We start from the raw sequence: 22116 nt of genomic DNA, 5'->3' as shown, positions 1-22116 counted from the left end.
ATCATTTAATTTATGTCTTATAGGGTTTATACTGAGTACAATATTGTATAACTGTATTAATTCAACTGTAAACCTAAAAATTTACAGCCAAATTTGAAAGAGATGCATCCTACCTCAGGAAAACGTTATTGAATATGTCAATTGTGTTATAATGATATGCTTCTTCTAAGTATGTTGTTATTAAATAAATCATTTTTAAAAATTAAAAAAAAATCTCTTCCTCTCTATTCTTTTTAGGTGTTATTTGCTCTTGGTTTTACAAGGTTGTCAGGTTCATCCTTAATATATTTATGTGTGATAGTTCTAATATTCTGGTGTAGACACGTCATGCTTCTTATGAGGGCTTCCATTGTGTACCATAATGTTGTGGGTGTCCTGAGGCCCTCTGGGCTGGAGTAGAGTTGGTGCAGAGTCACAGCATAGACACGGGGTGTCAGGTGAGAACCAGGCAGTGCAAGCACAGCTGCAGACTCGTTTATTGCGGATATGAGGCTCCCTCATATCCCCGCTCCCTGTGTCCCATTGGCCCATTGATAGGTCATTTCTGTTCCTTATTGGCTCTCTGTAGCAGGCCATTTTCGTGTCAGCCATCTCTATGTCTTTTGGCAGAACACAGGTTTGCCTCAGCCAGATGTTTTACCAGGCTTGCTGCTCCCATGTTCTGACTGCCCAGGCTGCACTTCCTCCTATGTATCCATCCTTTTTGTTTTTAAGCTTTATGGAACTCTAGTGGGAGCCAAGATTCTTCACCTTGGCATTGTTGGCCCCACCTCAGGGGGTCCCCAGTATTCTGGACTGTGCCTGTCTTAGGTTGGCTTGCTAAGCAAGCTCTTACCCATCATTGACTACTGGCCCTCAAAGGGTGACCCCCCGGAAAGAGTCCATTGGGTGTTCGAGGGCAAGGCAATTATATCGAGGCTTTACGGATCTCAGTGAGCCAGGCCTGCAGGACCTCACAGGGAGGTTCAGGACCGTGATGTTGAGGAGCCACAAGTACCTGGACGGTGGTGGTGTTGACCTTCCTCTGGTGTCGTGTATGCTGAAAGAGACACTTGAGTAGAAGAAGTAAAATTAAGACAATACCCCCCAATAAAGCATAAGTGACTAGCCAAGTCAGCAAGAACAGGCTTTTGATATTGTCCCAAACAGTTTTGAAGAACCCATTGTCGAGTGCCAGGACGGGAGCCCGAGTATAATTCAATTGAATTATCTGGTCACGAAGCAAGATAGAATAGTTGAGGAATTGTTGTGACCAGGAGCCTTTGATATATTGGGTCAATTAGAATCTAGCTTGGGTTGCATTATTGACCAGGTATGGAGTCAGGCATAGAGCTTTGAAGTGAGGGTCACAGGCAAGTAAAGTCATTTACCATACAAGGGTAACTCTTCCCCCAATAAATCAACCTGTTGTTGTATAACATGGATGGCTTGGTATACATGTTGGTTAGTGAGATCTTTTGTATGCAGGGCTTCAGCCAATCATGACATCACCTTGTTGAGGGTCTCGACTGTCATGGCCTGTTGTGTCAATGTGACAGCAGCGGTGGCACCTGCACCACTAGCTGTCACTATGGCCGTGACAATAGTGGCAGTAATGCCAAAGTCACGTTTTTTCCTATGTATGGGCTACAAGTTAGTTTGTTTCATGAGGGTAACTGCATGAAAATGGGTAGCCTTAACTATAGACATCCAAATGTCAGCTGTTCATGCATAAGAACAATGATGTCAGCAGGGTAGTGCCAGCAAGCTGACAAATGGCAGGAGGCTTGTGAGCAATTTAGGTTGGAGTTGGTTAGGTTAGTGGTCAAGTTGGCCAGTAGCAGAAAGCAAGGGAGCTTAACACAAAATGGTGTGGTCTCCCAGTATACAGAGGAATTTTTTGTCACTGAGAGACCAGTTGGCCATTCTGTAGAACTGTTGTCAGTATAAGTTCCATTAAACATAGACCGCCCCCCTCCCCGGGAAAAGAGAAGGCAGCACATGTCGAGGTATGCATGAGGACCAGAGAGGTCCCAGTTACTCAGCATTGGGTTTGCATATTTATCTGAGGGACTCCTTAATTTGTAATTTGAGATGTCTGAGATGCTGGAGGGGAGTTCTTTGCAGATGGCTACGGCATCATTGCCCATTACATGGAAAAAACTATGGCTACCTCCCAGGAGGGGAGGATGGCAGCTTTCCCATGGTTTAGGCAAGGTGACTGTAGTGGGAAAGTTTTTAATGGCCGGGCAGCATGGTGCCAGAGAGAAGGGAAAGTTCACGGAAACATTCTGGGTTATGGAGCGGGCAGAGGCATCCAGGGGCTGGTTTAGGGGTGACAGAATATTGAGGCCCAACACGGTGCCCCCAGATTTATTTCCATGAAAGTCACCCGAAGTGAAGTTGTGTAGGAGAATACATCCAGTCACTGTATAATTTCGGTGGCGGGGAAATGAAGCAAAAGGTTTCATTAAGGGGCCAAGAGCCATTAAGTGGGGATGTGGTTGTCACTTTGTCCATAAAGGGGAGTCCTAAAGTACTATTAGTTGTATACAAGACAGGTACAGCGGGAGAATTAGTAGTGAGGGGCATGATTATAGGTGGCAAAGGAACTAACGCCCATAAGTCCTCAGAGAGAAAGTGCTGAGATGGAGCAGAATTACCCACTGGCTGTCGGGGTTCTCTTCCTTTAAAGTCCCCCGTTCTTCTGTGGCAGGACTAATATCATGCTCCGGGATCCAAATAGGAGTGGTGGCTTCCTGTGGGAACATACAAGCATATCCTCGCCAGCAGGTTAGCAGTGGGCCGGGTTTTTGCCATTGTGATGTCAAGGGGTCTCGCCATCGAACTAAAGGGAGGGGCTGGCTCACGGGAGTGAGGCTCAATGCTTGTATGCTGGGCTAATGCCCCGGTCGTCAAACATCAGAAAATTGAGATGAAACAGTGCCTCAGTCAAGGCCATGTTAGGATCCAGCTTCTCCGGAGGGTACTTTGGCCAGCAGTGATTTAAGAGTTCTGTTGGTGCTCTACTATGCCCTGGCCTTGAGAGTTATAAGGCATACCTCTGGTGTGTTTAATTTTCCAAGAGGTTAGGAATGAATCAAGTCACTGGGAGATGTATGCCGGGCCATTGTCAGTTTTAATTGCCCAAGGGACCCCCATTATCAGCATTGCTGACTTAAGGGCCTTGATGACATGGTTAGCTTTCTCTCCAGAAAGGGCAACAGCAAAGGTGTAAGATGAACAAATATCTAGTATCACATGTATGTAGTGAAGGCTGTCAAAGGGTGGTGGTGGGTAACATCCATTTGCCAGAGCGCATTGGGGATAAGGCTGCGGGGGTTGATCCCCCATGGTTGAGTGGGCCTAGGGGGGTCATTGGGGCTCATGTGGTGCAGGCACGTACCAGGTGTTTGCCTTGAGACATAGACAGCTCAAGCAGTACTTTATGAATGCTGTGGGGGGGGGTGTAAATGAAACTGTTGGCTTAGACTGGAAGGCCTGAATGAGAATGGACATGAGAGATGAACCATGGGTGGGCCCTATTTTCCAGACCTTCGTGGAGGGTTTTCATAGTCAGATCCAACAGGATGGAGGGGTCTTTAAGGTATGAAAAGGAGAGAGCCTGTACCACTTGGACTGCATACTGACTGTCTGAGAAGATATTCATGGGCTTGTTTTTACATTCCACGAAAGTTTTGAGGAGGGCCAATAATTCTTCTAATTGAACTGACCCAGGGTTTGGAATGATGTGACATCTTTATCATTGGCCCTTTGAACCAGGACACCATACTTATCTTTATTGGCATCTGTAAAGACCAAGGTGGCTTTAGGTATGGGAGAGGAAGAGGGGAGGCTGCATGGCTTAACCACCAAGGGCAAGGTTTGGAGGGCCTGAATCCTTTTGTCCCTTGGATAATGTGAATCCAAATTCCCCGGGAACCCGACCATAAGATTTTGGAAACTAAGGGAATCAGGCCATAATGGTGGAGTGTTATGGAGGGGAAGGGAAGGATTATGGAGTCAGGTTCTCTGTTATAAATCCTTTTTGCTTGTAGCCTAGCTTTGAGAGCCAGGTTTAGGATGATATTGAATTTGTAGGTAATTTTATGTAACTCAGAATGGGCTTGGTATATCCATATCAAGGGGCCATCTTGCCAAAGGACCCAAATAACCCCTGATGGATTCCACATAACCAAGGCTACAAGTTGTTTATCTGGGTTATATCTCTGCGGGGCAGAGGAGAGGAGTTCTTTCCCAACCCTTTCCAATAAAGAAAGAGAGAGAACAATCTTCTCAGAAGGACAGAGGCTCCTTCCAAAAGGGAAAACAGGGCCCACATCTCATCCAAGGGGATGGGAAGGAAGGGCTTTAACCAATTGATGGTGCCACAGAGTGTTTGAAATTCTACAAGGGAGTAACTTGGCTTAATTTGGAATCTATAATCAAGGGGGTGGATCATCTTAGCAATCTTATATCCCAAGAAGCCGTACGGTGGAATGGTTTGGACCTTATTCTGTGCCACCTATAGGTTTAGTTCTGCCAGATTATTAAGTAAGGCATTGGAAGCCCTCCTAAGGTAAGGCAGGTCAGGGTGGGCTAGAAGAATATCATCCATGTAATGGATGAAGAGTATGTTCCCTGGGAGGTTATTAGTAGCATGTGCAACAGATAGCTGGCATATTATGGGACTATTTTTCATGCCTTGTGGTAGGACTTTCCATCGGAATCTCATAGCTGGCTTAGCATAATTAGGTTCCCAGACCATAAAGGCAAAACGGTCCTGGTCTTGTGGTGCTAGGGGAATTGAAAAAAAAAAAACAAAACAGAACAAAAAAAACAGTCCTTAATGTCTATCACAATGCTATCATATGAGGGTGGGATTGCACTAGGGTGGGGCAGCCCGGGCTGAATAGAGCCCATCTTCTCCATCTGAGCATTGATGGCATGCAAGTCCTGGAGTAATCTATAACTATTGTTTTTCTTTTTTATTACAAAGATAGGGGTGTTATGTTTACTAGTACAGGGTTCCAGGTGCCGGAGGGATAGTTGTTTTTGGACCAGCCCCTTAAGGGAAGACAATTTGGGTTCTAAGATAGGCCACTGCTCCACCCAAATGGCATCATCTGACATCCAGGTTAGGGCAACCGGGTTGGGAAGCTCCTGAATCGAGGACTCGTGGGGGGCAGTGGCCCTTAGAATTGGGGGTGATGAGTAGTCATGGATATGAGGCTGGCATGATAAATGTTTCTGACAGAAAGGCCAAATTTATCATGAGAGATGACATCATCAAGAAAGGCCCTGTTATCAGTGGTAATTACTACCCCCATGTCCTCTAGAATGTCTCTGCCCGGCAAAGTACATGAGATGTCAGCCACCATGGGGTTAAACGAGCCCTGATTACCATCTAAATCCTTCCTGTGAACTGGTCGGGCAGTGATTTTTGTATCTTGGCTCTCTCCTACCCTTTTTATCAAGGGGCCTGTCTAAATTTCCAGTGTGGGAAGTGGAGGGAGTCTTTTATGGTTATAATAGTGACATCGGCCCCGTATCCACCAGGCCCTTGCCGGGGGAGCCATCCAAATAAACAGTCATGCGCGGGGAATGGTTGAGGATAGGAAGGGACCAGAGGATTTGTTTGGTCTCCCCTCTTACTTGTGGGACTGAGGGGCACCCCAGGAGATGTTTAAAGGAGGGAGGTTGTTTTGATTTTGGGAGCGGCAGTCCTTAGCCCAATGATAGCCCTTATTACATTTAGGGCAGCAGGTTTTGGGTAGTTCCCGAGAGTCTCGTGATTCCGACCAGTTGCGGTGGAAGTGGCCTGGTTTACTGCAGTTCCAGCATGAGCCGCCAGAGGGTGGGCTATCTCGGGCCTGTTTACTCTTGGACAAGAGTACGCCCAGGGAGTTCGTCAAGGCCTCGAGGCGACAGGATGGATCTGGGAATCCAGATCTGTTGTAGCAATGACCCATTTGTGAATGTAGTCATTGTGGACTGCTGCAACTGCATTGCAGGTGGGCATATTAAGACCTTCCCAGGTCAGTTATTTGAGCAGGATTTCACGTGTGGGACCGAGTTCCACTCTATGCTCAAAGGCCTCAGTAACTCAGGATAGAAAGTCAGTAAAGGACTTACCAGACTGCTGGACCAACTTGCAGAAGTACGTTGAGGGGTCCTGAGGGGTACAAGCCTTTAGGGCCTTGAAGGCCAGATTGGCAACCTGCTAGAAATACGCATGTACACTGATGGTAGCCTGGGTCACAGGGTTGAGGTATTGTCCTCTGCCTGTGAGCATATCTAAAGTGACTGGAATCTGGTTTTGAACATTAAGGCAGGCCTGAGATTCCACATGATTCTCATAGGCAGAGTGCCATCTCAGGAAGGCCGAGGGTTCTAATACAGCCTTAAGGATATTATACCAATCATAATGTGTTTGCAGTTGCATGGCCCATTGCCTGAGGACTTGTTCCAAATAAGGTGAGTCAGGGCCTGATTTATTGGCAGCCTTGAGAATGAGGGACGGGTCTGTCAAGGGACTGGGCACACAGGGTTGGTTAGCGGCATTGGGGCCTACGTTCACAGGGAAGGTGAAGACAGGCCTGTTGAGCAGTCCTGATAGTGGAGGAACTGTGGGCATACCATTCTCAGGGAGGTGACAGTAAGGTGTCTCTGAGGTACAAAGGCCACATTCTGAGTGCATCTTCTGCCAAGGATACTTAGAGGGTGGAGTGGTTGATGGGTCATGCGCCTTGGCACTGTGGGCTGGCTCCTTACATTCCTTGTCGGGGGCAAGACAGGCACCAAGACCTGTTGGGGGAGATGTAATGGACAGATTGACAGTAGCCTGTTCCTGACAATGTTTATTTTGAGCTGCTATCACATCCTCTGGTGAAGAGGAATTAAGGCTGGAGATAATTGCTAGGAGAGTAGGGACAAATGAAGCAGGTGGGACAGCACTGGATGAGACCTTGTATTTTCTAGTGAGGAAGAGAACGCGCATCCAGAGGTCAGGGTCCCATATGTTTTCCGGAGTCACCCATGGTGCGAGGATAGTAGCCTCGTTCCAGAAAGCATCTAGGTCATTGGTTTTTACTTTAAGACCTCTGGTGACAAGGAGGAATTTTAATGCCCTGATTTGGGGTTCCCTACAGCTTGGGGGCAGATTACCCATGTTAATTCTAAGACAGAAAAAGAGAAGGTGTCGGATCCAGATGTCTTGTGCTTAGTGGGGGACTTCTGTGGTTCGTTAGGCCACAACCATATGCCCACACAGTGTCTCCAGATGAGGGGTGGCAGTTGGGGGCCACTCCTGGGTTCCGCCTCCTAGGGGGTCAGCCTTTATGTGGAGGTGCCGGGTGAACCAAAAGCAAAATGTGTACCTCCCTAATCAACAGACAGGATGAGGGAAAAGGGAAGGAGGGGGTTCTTACGCTCAGGAGAACTGAAGGCACATGTAACACGTAGGGGCTGACTTACTGAAACTTCAGGCAGGGGCATCTCTCAACACTGAAGAAAGTGGGGGAGAGGATCCCAGGTGGTCGCGGGTGGAGAAAGCGAAACTAAGGCCAATCTCCAGAGCAGTTGATGCACAGCCACCAGAAAAGTGCAAAGAACATGGTCCAGAAGAGAAAAGCGGCTACCACAGTGATGGCCAGAACCCAAGGAAGGTCAATGCCCATGCCAGCATGAGGAACCCACATTGGGCCCCAGATATTGCGGAAGTCCTGGGGCCCTCCGGGCCTGGGGTAGAGTTGGCACAGAGTCACAACACAGACATCGGGAGTCAGGTGAGAAGGCAGTGCGAGCAGCTGCCGACTTGTTTATTGCGGATATGGGACTCCCTTATATCCCCCCCTCCCGGTGTCCTATTGATCCATTGAAAAGTCGTGTCTGTATCTCATTGGCTCTCTGTATCAGGCCATTTTCGCATCAGCCGTCTCTGTCTTTTGGCAGAACACAGGTTTGCCTCAGCCAGATGTTTTACCCTGCTTGCTGCATGCATGCTCTGGCCGCCCAGGCTGCACTTTCTCCTACACCATAAGTTTTTGTATGTTGTGTTTTCAGTTTTGTTCAATTCTAGGACTTTTAAATTTTCATTCTTGCTTTCTGCCTTGATCCAAATTTTTCTCAGCAATACGTTGTTTAGCTTCCGTGAGTTTTAAACTTTATCCCTTTTTCTTTTTGGTCTTTTTGAGACAGGGTCTCTCTGTAGCCTCAGCTGTCCTGGAACTCACTATGTAGACCAGGCTAGCCTAGAACTCACAGAGATCTGCCTGCCTCTGCCTCCCAATGTGCTGGGATTAAAGGCGTGTGCCACCACACCTGGCCACTTTTTATTGTTGATATCTAGCTTTATTCCTTTCTGGTCATATAGAATAAAGGATGATATTTCAGTCTTCCTGAAGTTGTAAAGACTTGGTTTGTGTTCTAATTTTGGTCAATTTTGGAGAAAGTTCCATGGGATGCTGAGAAAAAAGTATGTTTTTTAATGTTTGTTAGGTTTATTTGATTTATGATTTCATTTAACTCCAGGGTTTCTCTATTTAATTTCTGCCTGGCTGACTCATCTGTTGGTGACAGTAGGTACTGAAGTCACCCACTATCACTGTGTTGAAGCCAATGTGTACTTTTAGATATAATATTGTTTCTTTTATGAAAATGGGTATTCTTTTGTGTGGCACATATATGTTTGGGATAGAATATTCTCTATTATTTCTTTTTTTATTTTTTATTTATTAGTTTTATTTTATGTGTATGTGTGTATTGCCTGCATGTTGGTAAGTGCACCCGTGTCGTGCAATGCCCACGGAGAACAGAAGAGGCTATTGGATCCCCTGGAATTGGAGTTACAGACAGTTGTTAGCTGCCATGTGGGTGCTGGGATTCAAACCCGGGTCTTCTGCAAGAACAACCAGTGTTCTTAGCCACTGAGCCATCTCTCCAGCCCCCTGTTTATTATTTCTTTAATGAGTATGAAGCAGCCTTCCTTGTCTCTTCTGATTAGTTTTTGTTTGATGTCCATTTTGTCAGATGTTAGAATAGCTACACCTGCCTGCCTCTTAGTTATGTTTGCTTGGAATATCATTTTCTGTCCTTTTATCTTAAGGTGATTTGTGGATCATGATGGTAAGGTGTGTGTCTTGGAGGCAGCAAATCAATGAATCCTGTTTTCTCATCTAACATGTCACCATTTGTTTCTTTCTTGGGAAATTGAGACCATTAATATTGAGTTATTATTATTTTTATTTATTCATTTTAATTTTATGTATATGAGTGTTTTATGTATGTGAGTGTAACTATGTCATGTAATGTCCCTGGAAGCCAGAAGAGGGTTTCAGATCTCTTGGGACTGGAGCTACAGAAATTTGTTAACCACCATGTAGGTGCTGGAAATCGAAACTGGGTCCTCTGGAAGAGCAGACAGTGTTAAGTGCTGAGCCATCTCTCCAATCCCTGAGAGTTATTATTGAATAGTTTGTTAATTCCTCTTATTTTGGTATTACAGTGCTCCTTTTTAGACCTCTTTTGGTTGACTGTTCTGTGTTAACTTATTTATTCTTTGTGCCCCTTGTGAGTGTTTAATCTTTTCTTCTAACTGAAGTATTTCATCAAGTATTCTCTACAGAGCTGGTTTCATGGATAAAAATTTTATTAACATACTATATTCTACAGAGATTTGGAGAGCAACTTATGAAGTGTCTGTGAAAGTAGCCATCATGGAAACCTCTAGTCTATAGGAAAGGTGACTATCTGATGACAAAGCAACTCTTATGAAGTTCAGAATATCAGGGAGAGTCTGTCACTCCATGTGTATACTAAACTATCCTATGCAAGAAACACTAAACACAGCCATAATCTAAAAAAATTCTGTAAAATAGATCAAATGAAAGAGATAAAGCAAATATACGTAAAGAGAGAAAATACATGAAGAGCTTTACGGTCTGTTTTATTTTTGGTAGGCTTTGTATCATGGACCTAGTTTGAAAGTAGTTATAAACATGTATCGGGCACTAATCCACCGTATTAGACATCGACTTGGTCTTTGGAGAACAAGACAGGTTATAGACTTTTCAGAGATAGAAGAATGGATGGACAGAAAAAAATGTAAGTACTATGATGATTGAAAATATTTTTAACTTATTTTTTATGTGTATGAGTGTTTTGCACACATGTATGTAAGTGTACGTATCATGAGTGTGAGTGCAAATGAAAGCCAGAAGGGGTTGTTTGGCCCAGATGGTACTTAACTCCCATGTGCCTGCTGGTAACCAAACCCAGGTCCTCTGAAAGAGCAGCCAGTGTTCCTAACTGTTGAGCCATCTCTCCAGCTCCTACAGTCACATCCTGTTTAGTGTTAAGTTTAGAGTGATGTTTTTTGCCATTAAAAATTTCTATTTAACTACCCATAGCAATGGAAGGTAACCATATTTTATATTTCTACTTGAATTTTCAGGTGTCATATTGTTCACTTGTATTAATTCATTAGTCCTCTGTTTATAAGTGAGAGAATCCTCATTCTGGCTAAATAAAGCATAAAAGGAAATTTGAAGAGATTATATTAGAAAGATAGCTGAAGAATCAGACTTCACACAGGATATGAATCAGAACTGCTCCAGAGACCTGAGAAATAGGATGTAAGGAACAAACATACTTTTGACTGGAGAGGAAGGATGGATCATCCTTCTTACTTAGAGACATACTTTTAACAGATTGATTGATTGATGATTGATTGATTAAGACAAAAGCTAATTTGCACAGGCTGACTCTATGCATAACTAAGGATGTTTGAATTCCTGATCTTTCTGTTTCCACCTCCCAAGTGCTGGGATTAGTGGGTGTGCACCATCATTCCTGTTTTTATACAGTGCCATAGATCAAACTCAGGGTTTCATGAATGCTAGGCAAGCACTCTACCACCTGAACTACATTTTCTGCCTGAGACACTTAGGTTTTAAATTTCTAGGAGACTAAATGATTGATTTATATTGCTCTATAAGTCCGACACTGCAATGGATTGGGGGCCTGGAGAGTTACAATGCCCATTGGAGGAGGGATTACTCCTCAAATGAACATTAAACTGTGATACTTAGTGAACAGACGATGGATGTTGAGCAGATTAAACTACACACTGCTTCAAGGTATTGTGAATTCTTCTCAGAATAATTTCTATCAGTTTATATCTTTGACTTTCTAAGATCCCAGTTTATATTTGATGAATTGAGGGCTGCATAGTAGTATATTTTATCTGACCCAATCTCTGGTTAAGTCCAATTAGGTAGCTGTTGATTACCCCCAAAATAAAAGTGTCTCTATGGCACAAATATAGTTTCCTGCTAAGGTCATTTGTGTTTTATTTATTTATTTATTTATTTATTGGTCTTTTTGAGACAGGGTCTCCCTGTAGCCCCAGCTGTCCTGGAACTCACTATGTAGACCACGGTGGCCTTGAACTCACAGAGATCCACCTGCTTCGCCTCTATAAAATGTTTATCTCACATTCAAACTGTAAGCTCTATGAAGGCAGGCATATGTGCTTCAATGAACAGTCACTAGTTAATGCATGCCTACTGTATCAGTAGGGTTGAAAGATTTGATAAAAGGATAGTTTCCATTGTTTAAATGCTAAAAGATTCTTAAAATGAGGTTCAATGGTTCATTTATCTGTTAATAGAGTTTAAAGAAGGAAGAAGTCAAGAGAGAAAGAGAAAAAGATACAGAGAGATAAAGTCAAAGCTTGCTTTTACGGGAACCTTGAGGACTCATTTCCTGATTATACATTCCGAAACAAGAGCCTGATTTGCAAAAGTTTGACAAGCCATATATACAACTCTCAGCGTTCCCTCAAAGCAGAGTGTAGCAAAGGGTCAGACACTTGGAAAGACAGAAGAAAGAGAAACCTAGTAGAAAACAGAGATAGGGAAAGCGAGGACCTGTTTTCAATCATGAAGCTGCTGGAACTCCTTTTACTAGTTTGAGAGAAGAAGAGGGGTGAGGGCTGTCGTACCACAGTCACATGCACCCAGGTTTTAAAGCTTTTCTCAGAAGTTCTCCATCTACTAGGACAAAATTCATAAAGATACTTTTTATTTTTGTGTTTTCGAGAGAGGGTCTCTCTGTAGCTCCAGCTGACCTATAACTAACTAGGTAGACCGGGCTGGTCTCAGTCTCACAGAGATCCATCTGCCTCTGCCTCGCATGTGCTGGAATTAAGGGCATGCACCACCATGCCTGGCACTAGTAAGATATCTTAAACTGTTTTGAAAAGTTGTTTTAGATTCCATTATATTTTGAAGTACAGATTTTCTAATATTTATGAAAACATGCACTAAGGCTTTAATAGTTATTGTATAGATTAGCTTCCCACCGGCCACTTCATTTTCAGCCGCTGACTTCCAGTCACATGTACTTTCAAAATGCTACATCTTATTCATACTCCAATTCTGTCACTATGCCATTTTTAAGTTTTGTAACATCTATTTATTGTAGTCTTCATTTCTCCCATGATTTTTCCTCTTTGATTTATACATACAGATTTCTCAATATTTATATCTTAAAATAACTTCTTAGGTTGGAAACACACACACACGTACACACATACACACACACACACACACACAGAGTATGCACAGTATGGTATTTATTTTCCAACCTGGGCTTTGGTAGTTTGTAGTTGAGGAGGCTATTGAATGAAAGTCTTCTTAAAAGTCAGGGGACAGCATGTACGTGTTTCTGGATTTTATCACTAGTCTCTCTCTCTCTCTCTCTCTCTCTCTCTCTCTCTCTCTCTCTCAGAATAATGGAATATATGGAAGACAAATACTTTAGGTAGCTGAAGCAAGCACAAAGCCCTTAGGTTGGAGGGTGCTAGCATTTGAGGAAGCCAGGATGGCGTTTGTGAGTAATAAGCACTGCAGGTTGGAGAAGACCTGTGATGTCCGATTCCCCTCATGATTGTATCTTACCTTCAGAGGGTTGGGGACTCATTGAATGATAACACACAGAGAATCATGGTACAACTAAGGTTGAACACATTGTGGAACGTGTGTTGAGAATAGGCTGACATGAGGCAAGGCAGAATAAAGGCATTCAGTTAGACAGATAGTGCTCTGTCCAACACAGGGTCTCAGCTGTAGAATAGAATTAGCTAAATGAATAATTTAAAGAATGATCAACCATAGCATTCATTTATATTGGTGGCTAAAATAACTTGAGTCCACAGAATCTGTAAGATATTTTTGTCACTTTTTTGGAAAATTTTGCTTTCTTCCTATATGTTGATTGTTAATGTGTGACATTTGGCAGACATCTGTTCACCTTTTTAAGCATCTTTCAATCATTTAAAGGTTCATTAATTTTCATAATTTCAGTTATATATTTGCTGAAGCTGGTTAAATAGCCGAGTCTGTTAATTCTACTAGTGACTCTACCTCCTTAGCACAGGAGGCAGTGTGCCCGTTTCATAATTCTGCCTGTGTGCTGCAGAAAGTTTGCTTGTAAGGTATAAAATTCAAACTGTGGGCATTGCATAATCACAGAGCTATGATGTTAGCATGAGAGACATCTGAAACTGATTGAATGAAGAAAAAAATATATGAAGGTGTGTGTACATTTATAAGGAGAAATGTATTTATGTAAAGAAAAAAGTAAAAAGTAAATTCTTTGTGCCTTAGTTTAGGTTGTTCTAGAATCAAATCTGGAGATAGGGATTCAAGTCCAACTAACTTATTTGGGAAGAAATCTTAGAAAGCACTGCTAGTGGCATAGGGGAACGAAGCAGAGAGGAGATGGAAGCTAAAAAGAATGAGTGCATTTTCATGGGAATTCAGGAAAGTAATGCAGCTAATTTGTCTCAAGTGTGAGGTTTTCCAATGCTGGTTTCTGCTCTCCTCCACCTCAGTCCGTGGTTGAAGGCCATTCCCAAGGGGTCGTAATTCCCTGAGACTTCTGGCTTGTTGCCCAGGTAGATAGAACAAAGTCCTGTCTTGGAAGAAGCTTTGAGGTGATGGAATGCAGATGCTGGCACTTCTAAGCCCCCAAATGCCCAGAGCTCCTTGAACTCTGCTCTACACAGAGATGTGGTCACCAAAGGCAACTGCTTTACTTTATTTGAAAAGAGAAAAAAAAACCATACGTATATTAAATGTTTGCATTTTTCTGATGTCCTTTGTGATCATGTCACAGCTGCTCATGGCAATCAATGGATAGTTCTTGAGTTTTATTTGTTTGATGCCTCATCACTGCCTCCTTCAACTGAATGAATGCATGGAAAAATGAAATCCACATGGTTGACTGCCAGGATGCTGTAACTTCTGCTGGAAGCTATGCCGGTGCCTATTGTCACTGGGGGGCTCATTTTTCAAAGCTAAGTCTGTGCTTAGGCAGTGCCTGTCATCCTGTAAACACTGACTATCCATCACTGTTATCGGGTGATGCTTCAGAGCAGAGCTCAATATCACCTTTTTGAAAAGAAAAGAATAAAATGTTTACAGAACACTGTATTTGCAACATGCATGTGTCCATTCTCTCAGTCACTATGTTAACTCCTGTCTACTGTCCAGTACAGGGGATGGTGGCCCAACTAAATGACTTTTCCGTGACAGTCTTGAGCCAGGAGTAGCAAAATACCTTAATCTAGGAAGTGGAAAACACATGAGTGTACTTAAATACATGCTGGCAAAACATTCAGTCACATAAAAATAAAATAAAAAGAGAACTTTGGAGATAGAGCAGTGGTAGAGTACTTGACCAGGATGTGTGAGGTCCTAGGTTCAATCTCTAGTACTTTACAAACAAACAAACAAACAAACAAACAAACAAACAAACACATAAAACCAGAACTACAGTGTGATTCGGTTGTGTCACTTGTGGGTATATGTTGAAAGAAATAAAATCAGCACCCTAAAGAGATACCTGCCTACCTGTGTTCATTGAAGTACTATTCATAATGGCTAAGATAACTAAAACATATTATCAGCCTAGCTTTCTGTCAACCAATGAGTGGGTAAAGAATTTATTTTCAAATATTTTATTTATTATTTTAATTTTATGTGTATGTGTATAATTGCTTGCATGTAGGTAAGTGCACCTGTGTTGTGCAATGTCTGCGGAAGTCAGAAGGGGCTGTCAGATCCCCTGGAACTGGAGTTACAGACAGTTGTTAGCTGCCATGTGGGTGCTGGGATTCAAACCTGGGTCTTCTGCAAGAACAGTCAGTGTTCTTATCTGCTGAGCCATCTCTCCAGTCCCAAGAATATGTTTTATACATACACAGTGTGGTGTTATTCAAACATAAAGAAAAGTGAAATCCTTTCATTTTTAGCAATACGAATGGAACTAGAGGCTATTATAGTAAGCGAAAGAAACCATACACAGAAAGACAAATATCATACATCCCTTCTTATATATGAAAGTTGAAAAACTGACGTGAAAGTTGAATAGAAATTACTGGCGGTTAGAAAGGGATGTGGGGAGATAGATATGAGGCTATATTTGATTGTTGCATGATGTATGCATTTTAGAGTATCACACTGAGCCCCATTAAAGTATGCAATGAATACAACTCAATAGAAAGCAAAATATTTCAGTGTTGTGGCTTATGATGTTGTTTGGGTGTTGATATGTGTAGGGTCTGTGATCCAGTGTCAGAACAGAGAAGTCCAGTGTTCTCCATGAGCAGTCGTTCTGAATTTCACTATTGCGGAATTGGGTGAGGAAGAAAAGTTTCTATAATCCAGGGTCCCCTCCATCGATCTGAAGATAAAAGTAGGGTTAACGTTTTTTTACAAAGCCTGAAGAATCCTTTAGGTGGCCTTGCACTTTGCACGTTATTTATAAATAAATGATGTTACTTTACCCTTTTGGATTTTAGTTTATGAAACAATGTTTGCCAAGAGAGAAGACTGGCGAGGGTTAGAAAGAAGTGAGCTCCTTAAGTGCTTCAACGACTGTGGTCATTTCCCAACCCAGGCGCAAATCGGCGAGTCCTGGGACCTGCTGCATAGACGTGAGTGCTTCCTTATTCATTCTTCCTATTTTTTCTCTTTCCTCTTTCTTCACTTTTCTTGCCTGTCTTTTTTCCCTCTCCTGTTGCATTTATGCATTTCGTTTTCATCATGTATATTCATTGTACATTGCATTGTATTGCATGACGACATTTTCTACAAACATGTATGCTGAGCCTACCCCCATATTCCTCTACACTCTGCTACCTTTTAAAAGTCCTTTTCCTCAACTTTCTTTGTATATAAGCTTAATAAATTTGAAGAAAGGTAGATTGAAAGAAATTGAAGTTTTTTGGGAGGGGGAATGAAGACCATTTTAGCTTTTTATCTTTTAAATATATATTTTGATACAACAATAAGTAACATCTAGCTAAGTGTGTTAGTAATCATTTTTTTCAATGCTTTAAAAATATCCAAGATAAAGGAGGAATTATTTATTTTACTCATGGTTTCCGATGATTCAACCCACAGTGCCTGGTTCTGATAACTCTGGGTCTGTGGTAAGGCACAGAATGTTTGAGATGAGAATATTTGTAGATGATATTCAACTCATGATAAGAGGGGGTAGAAGAGGGGCCAATGAAAGAGAGCAGAGCTCCAGGAACGTTATAGCTCCCACGGACATGCCTCCAGTGACATACTTCCTCTAACTAGACCCTACCTCCTGAAATTTCATTAATCTCCCCAAATAGCACCCTCACTTCACCTGAGCCCCAAACCTTTAAATGGAACTGTCCAGAGTCATTTCAATAGCATCCTCACTTCACCTGAGCCCCAAACCTTTAAATGGAACTGTCCAGAGTCATTTCAATAGCACCCTCACTTCACCTGAGCCCCAAACCTTTAAATGGAACTGTCCAGAGTCATTTCAATAGCATCCTCACTTCACCTGAGCCCCAAACCTTTAAATGGAACTGTCCAGAGTCATTTCAATAGCATCCTCACTTCACCTGAGCCCCAAACCTTTAAATGGAACTGTCCAGAGTCATTTCAATAGCATCCTCACTTCACCTGAGCCCCAAACCTTTAAATGGAACTGTCCAGAGTCATTTCAATAGCATCCTCACTTCACCTGAGCCCCAAACCTTTAAATGGAACTGTCCAGAGTCATTTCAATAGCATCCTCACTTCACCTGAGCCCCAAACCTTTAAATGGAACTGTCCAGAGTCATTTCAATAGCATCCTCACTTCACCTGAGCCCCAAACCTTTAAATGGAACTGTCCAGAGTCATTTCAATAGCATCCTCACTTCACCTGAGCCCCAAACCTTTAAATGGAACTGTCCAGAGTCATTTCAATAGCATCCTCACTTCACCTGAGCCCCAAACCTTTAAATGGAACTGTCCAGAGTCATTTCAATAGCATCCTCACTTCACCTGAGCCCCAAACCTTTAAATGGAACTGTCCAGAGTCATTTCAATAGCACCCTCACTTCACCTGGGCCCCAAACCTTTAAATGGAACTGTCCAGAGTCATTTCAATAGCATCCTCACTTCACCTGAGCCCCAAACCTTTAAATGGAACTGTCCAGAGTCATTTCAATTTTGAAACAATAATAATGAATATATTTTAGTTGCTCCACAAAATTTTAAATGCTAGTACTAAAAAATGTTCTGCTAGGTAGTCAGTACTGATGGACAAAGTCAAGTTCAAAAGTATAAACACAGAAAACTATTTAGGTTCAATAGCATCTTACAATTAGAAAATCACTTCTTGCTGGGGAACAAATCAGTGGTAAAGGGCCTGCCTAGCATACCCAAGATCCTGTATACAGTCTCCAGCAATGCCAGAAAAAGAAAATTTTTGTTTCAAATAGTAAATAAGTGAAAAGATAATATTGTCTGTGAAAATATTTAATAATTTGTATGGGGTAAGAATTTCTCTCTTCTCTAAAAACCAGTAAAAGGGGGCCGTTGTCACAATGTGTAAGAAATCTCAATAAATTTTCCCTAATTGTATTTTTTTCAGCTTTTCTTTGCTTTTCTTTGTTTCTCAGGTTATTGGGATATAACAGTCAAAAATATTAAGATGTATGATGTGATTTGATACGCACTCATACTAATCACCTGTTTCTAGTCAGCATGTCTGTCATTGCCCATGGTTCCCTTCTGTGTGCATGTGTCTGTTGCTTGGGTAAGAGATCGAAGATCTCATTTACTCACTACAAAAATTTTAAGGAAATCATACAGTTATTAATTTATTTCTTCTGTCTTTCTATTTAACTTGTCTTAGATCAATTTTCTGTATTTTAGATCCCCTTATTCACCACCTAAGTATGTATGCTTTGATTAACATCTGACCAACTTAATTCTGGCAACACTGTTCTTCTGTCTGTGACTATTCAACATTTTTAGATTTTACAAGTAAGTGAGTTCGTGTAGTATTTGTCTTTCTGTGTCTGGCTTATTTTCTTTAGCATGAATGTCCTCTAGGTTTGTGTATGTTGTCAAAAATGATACACCTGCCTACTTTTCAAAGGACGAGTAATACTCCGTTGCTCCTGAAACCATGTTTCTTTATTCATTCATCTATGAATGGACTCCATTTCTTAGCTATCAGGAACATTGTTACAATGAGCATAAGAGCAGAGACATCTCTGACATGCTGATTTAATTTCCTTCCTATATCTTATAATAAATCAGTGGAACTTTGTTATAGTACTTCATGTTCCCTATAATGTCTGTATTGATCTCTATTCCTAGCAGCAGAGTTCAAATGTTCTCTTTTTAACTAGCTTCACCAACATTGATTGAACTCTTGGTGTGTTGATAATAGTCATTGTATCAAGTGTGAGGTGGTATTTCATTTTGGCTTTGATTTGCATTCCCCTGGTGATTAATAATGCTGAGCATTTTTTCTATATCTGTTGGTTATTTGAATTTTTCTTTAGGGAAATGTATATTCTTATCCTTGACTGTTTTTAGTTGAAATATTTGTGGTCTTTAGTCTGCTGAGTTGTGTGAGTTCCTTACACATCTTGTATATTAGCCGTCGGTCACAGATAACAGCTCACAAACATTTCCTTCCATTCTGTCGAGTTGTTACTTGTTTTCCTTCCTGTGCAGAACCTCTTTAGTTTGATGCAGTCTCACTTATTTATTTGGTGGTTTTGATATTTCATAGTTTGCTCTTGGGGTCATATTCAAAACATCCTGACCTAGTCAGTATGAAGGGGCTTTTCCTCCTTGTCTTCTCGGCGGCTCCTGGTTTAAGAATCCATCGTCAAGTGTAACCATTTTCCAGAGGATTTTTAGATGATATACATGAAGGCACAGTTTTACTCACTTTCCTGTGGATATTCCATTTTCCTGGCATCATTTATTGAAGATGCTATCGTTTTCTCATTGTGTACTCTTGGTATTGTTAAAGATCAGTTACTGACAAATGTGTGTGATTATTTCTGGGCTTTCTACTTTGCTTCATGAGTCCATATATGTTTTGATGGCTATTCTACACTTTTTGGAAAACTATAGATTTATTATATAATTTGAAGTAAGGAAGCATGGTGTTTCTAGCACTGTGTTTTTTTTTTTTCTCAAGATTGGTCACCTTTTGTAGTCCTATGTAAATTTTGGGTTTTTTTCCTAAATGGGATTGAAAGTTTCATAAGGATTTCATTAAATGTCAGGATCAGTTTTGGCATGGATGTATTTATATTAATCATTCCAACTCTAGAACATAAAATATCTTTCCATTTAATTGTGCTTACCATTTCTTTTATTAATATGTTATAGCTTTTAATGTAAAGATATTTTACTTTCTTGGTTTAACTTATCCCAAGTTTTTTTGCTTTTCTGGTATCACTGTAAATAGAATTAGTTTCTTAAACTCATTTTCAGGTACATTATCATTTGTGCAGAGAACTGTATCTTAGTTTTGTTGTTAGCATTTGAATACCAGATTTATTTATTCATTATTTTTATCTGTGCATGTGCCTGTATGAGTTTATGTGCACCACATGCATTCAGGACCCTGCAGAAACCAGAAGAGTGCTTCGAATCTTTTGGGACTGGAGTTACAGGCAATTATGAACCACCATGTGGGTGATGGGAACTTAATTTTTCAAAAGCAGTAAGCACTCTTAACCACCAGGCCATTTCTCCAGCTCCTGTTAGTTAACAGTTGTATGTGTGTGTGTGTGTGTGTGTGTGTGTGTGTGTGCGCGCGCGCGCGCTATGGAATTTTTACAAGTTGAACAATTATGTATCCACAATTCAGACAAGGCCAAAGATAAACTGAATACTTTAGGATATTTTGATATGGGAAAGTTGTGTCACATCACTTGAAAGGGTCAAAGTGTCAGGACTGAATCTTCATTTTATTTTTGCAGTTCTTGTCCTTTGTTTACAGTGCAACTTTACCAAGATTCTTACCTATGGACTTTGACCTTTGTGCCCCTATACTGAAGATAATTTTCTCTACTTTGATGAATATTTTCTCATCTGGTTTTAGAGGTGTCTGGATTACTTTGAAATTCAGTGTTTATGATTGGGTTGTTTGAATTCTTATATATGAAAAATTATTAAATATAGAAAATGTGGAAATACTGTAATATATAAAATTTCTAAGAAATTATAATTGTTAATATATCTGTCTAGTTTCTGCTGTGCATGTGATATTATTTTTATGAAATGGTGTATTTTCTACATATTGTTTGAACATCTGTGTTTGGTTTACAATGCTCCTGTTACCAAGCTATAGATTTATTTTGCAGCATTATGTATGGCTGAATAATAATCATCCATATCAGCATTCTATAATGTATTTACCATTGCATATTTAAATTGTTTTTATTTTGATTTATAACAATTAAAAAATTAAATACAGCAAAACACGTATTTCATAAACTAGCAGGTGTTAGTAATTCAAAATATAAGATCTCTTTTTCAGCTTAATAATTTCATAGGAATGATACTCTCTGATGATTGCTTTGGAATACTTTGGAGTATATTACAATGAGCTGAACTGAGAGGATGGCTCTGGAATTAGATCACTCCAGTTTGTTTCCTGGCTCACAATGTAGTAGCTTATTTGTCTTTAGAAGACTGCTTTTATTCTATCCCTTTTCCTTCTTATTGATAAAAGATAGAAAATATCTAGACCATTGGATTGTTGTGAGGCTTAAGTAAAATTATTCATATAAAATATTTGATCTACTACAAGTACTACATAGGTGTTTGCTATTATTATCCATTAATTATTGTTAATTTAAGGTTAATTTTCATTTTGAAGATGTTAAATCTTGAACCTAATGTTATTGCATATTGATTCACAAAGACTGTGAGCCATGGGCTTCTATTAATATCATTTCTCTTGATTATTGTAGGAACTTTTGTGGTAAAGGAGGTGATATGCCCATTAATTCTTGTTTTATGAATGAGAGAACTGAGTCTTTGAAAAAGAATTTTCTAAATTTTTGATAAAGCTAAAATTTTGTCCCGAATCTCTTTAATCTAAGTTGATGTTAATTCCATTTTGTTATGTGAAGATATTTTAAAATCAATGATATGAAGACAATTATATGACTTAAACACTTTTGGAGTGTGGATATAGCTCAGTTGTAGGAGAACTTGTTTTACATATATGAATACCTGGGTTCTACCCTCAGAACTGCAGAAAACAAAACAAAACACCTTTTCATCCCCAAAATACTCTTGACAGAAAGAACTGTCTTCTTTTCATCGTTCAGACTAGATTTAATGAATTGTAATATAGTTGTTTTTTAGTAGTTGAGTCTGTTCAAATTCTTATTAATTAGGATTTTCTAAAGAAAATAGATTAACAACATAATATTTGTATTTTAATACCTAAGATTAGGGAACTTTCTCTGTGTTCTGTGCATGTGACATATGCATGTGTGTGCATGCATGTGTGCAGACATATGCAGAAACTAGAGGGATACACTTCTTTATGATTCCTAACTCTTAACCTTTATGAGTCCTAAAAATGGCAGAGTCGACCATTTTTCAGCTAGTTTGGCTGGTAAGCAAGCCCAGTGATCCTGTTATCTTCTTCCCACAGTTATAGCTGACATTTTATTAGGGTATTGTGGATCCAACTCAGATCCGCATGCTTCACAGCAAGAACTTTTACTAGATTGGGGTATTTTCTCTTAATGACAGTGGTCATGATAAT

At 40.7% G+C, this 22116-nt stretch overlaps 1 protein-coding gene across 1 annotated transcript in view; it reads left to right on the top strand.

The window, feature by feature from the left end:
- Nucleotides 1-22116, top strand: part of Iqcm (IQ motif containing M) — a 309407-nt gene that overhangs the window by 80573 nt on the left and 206718 nt on the right. The window contains exons 4-5 of the mRNA XM_008851105.1: nucleotides 9939-10083; nucleotides 15848-15982. Of these exons, the coding sequence (XP_008849327.1) occupies nucleotides 9939-10083; nucleotides 15848-15982 (280 nt within the window). The remainder of the gene's footprint in view (nucleotides 1-9938; nucleotides 10084-15847; nucleotides 15983-22116) is intronic.

Source organism: Nannospalax galili, unplaced genomic scaffold (genome assembly GCF_000622305.1).
Source record: "Nannospalax galili isolate Female #2095 unplaced genomic scaffold, S.galili_v1.0 scaffold585, whole genome shotgun sequence".
NCBI lineage: Eukaryota > Metazoa > Chordata > Mammalia > Rodentia > Spalacidae > Nannospalax > Nannospalax galili.
The sequence above is the reverse complement of the archived record's forward strand: the minus strand, read 5'-3'. Positions and strand labels throughout refer to the sequence as shown.